Genomic DNA, 1,674 nt, shown 5'->3' on the forward strand with positions numbered 1-1,674 from the left:
TTATTTTTATTAGACTGTATTAAAGAAGCTGTAATATAGAAGCTACTGCCAGGTAGGACTACTGCCAGTTAAGTAGTGTTATTATTTTAACATTGAAACCATTATTATTTTTATAAATATTCATGTGATATTGTAATGGTTATCTTACTGTTATATTGTGTTTATATAGAGGTCTATGATATTAAAAGCCGCAGTTTCGCTTTCTCTTGCTGTTTTTCCTTATTTATATAACATGCTTTACATTAGCTTCTATTAGTATGTATATTAAGTATGTTTAATGCATCTTCATCTCATTCTCAAATTCTCCTTTGTAATTGGCCAGAGGTTTTCCTACATAAGATTTGGGACATGGGCACAAATAATGACTTGATATGTTTTGGGGGAGTTTTAATCTAAAATTCGATGTGTTAAACAGCAAATGTGTCTTTTCTTTTAACACCAGTCATGACAAGCATGTTAGCTAGATTATGGGATTAAAGGTAAATAATGGTGAAAACTTGATTCAAAGAGGCATCAGACTATTTGGTATCTACTGCAATGTGGTATTCCTGACAACAGGTGTCAGCAAGAGGCTATTCATTGTAATACACAGCCACACACATCCAAATAAACAAACCTTGTGATGATACTGAAAAGGAAATCTATGATTTATGAAAGCCTCCTCTAAGCCTCCACACAGCAGTCTGAAACCCACATCAGACCTTCCTGCTGTAGTCATGCTAAGCTAGGTCTGTGGTGCAGTCTTACCATTATGCTGTGTGCAGCAGCAGCTGCTGACTCAACCTGCTTGCTTGCTTTGTCCACCTCTGCCTCTCCAAGGGCAACTGCAAGCTCCGTCTGGTCTAGGTCCTTGGACATACGACAGACCTCCTGACAACATTAAATAAAAAACATACGCTGAATGAGACAGTGGTTCTGTATAGGTTGCATTGCTGCTTGTTTTCATGGGCTACTGCTTTTCATGTGGCTAGAAGGGCTAGCATCTCATGTGATTTGGGTGGAGACTACTGATGGCTGTACAATACATTACAGCTTTATGGAAAAAGTTTTTCCCCCAATTCATGCCATACATTTAGCTAACTTTCCTTTCAGTTTCTCTGGTTTCCTGAAGGGGAATTGTTTCATTTTACAATACTAGATTATTTGAAGTGTCGAATATTAAAGCAGCAGTAGGCCACTGACTTTTTTCACTTTAGACCTGTTGTACCTACTCCTTACTATATTATTGTGTTTAATTATATGTTAATATTAATATTTCATATAAAATTTGTTGCAGTTGTCCTGCGTATTACACTTACATGCTCTGTACCTTGGTTTTTTTTTTGTGTTTTTCTACGTCATGTGTAGTCTTGAATGTTTGCCTCTCTCCCTGTGAATGTTGGCATCCTAATTCTGTTTTGCTTTTTCCACCAGGGACCACGGAGCCGTTGCACAAAACCTAGATAGCAGATTACGCTGGGGTTGTTCTGGCTTAGTTTAGCTCAAACGCTCGGGTTTCATTGAAAGCATGCGCATTACGCTTACCCATGGGGATTTATCTACGTAGCTAGTCTGAACAACAGCCAGGTGCTATTAACTCCTGGTGCTTTAATCTGTTCTTCAGCGCATCACCTCATCAGAAAAAGCAGCAAGTGTTTTATGTAAATCTTTAATGTTCCTATGTACACCTTTGCA

The 1,674-nt window shown here is 38.0% G+C and overlaps 1 protein-coding gene across 1 annotated transcript in view; it reads right to left on the reverse strand.

The window, feature by feature from the left end:
• Positions 1-1,674, reverse strand: part of LOC118326014 (coiled-coil domain-containing protein 183-like) — a 16,613-nt gene that overhangs the window by 9,297 nt on the left and 5,642 nt on the right. Inside the window, exon 5 of the mRNA XM_035658897.1 lies at positions 748-870. Within this exon, the coding sequence (XP_035514790.1) occupies positions 748-870 (123 nt within the window). The remainder of the gene's footprint in view (positions 1-747; positions 871-1,674) is intronic.

Source organism: Morone saxatilis, unplaced genomic scaffold (assembly GCF_004916995.1).
Source record: "Morone saxatilis isolate NCDOM2014 unplaced genomic scaffold, NCSU_SB_2.0 Contig16, whole genome shotgun sequence".
NCBI lineage: Eukaryota > Metazoa > Chordata > Actinopteri > Moronidae > Morone > Morone saxatilis.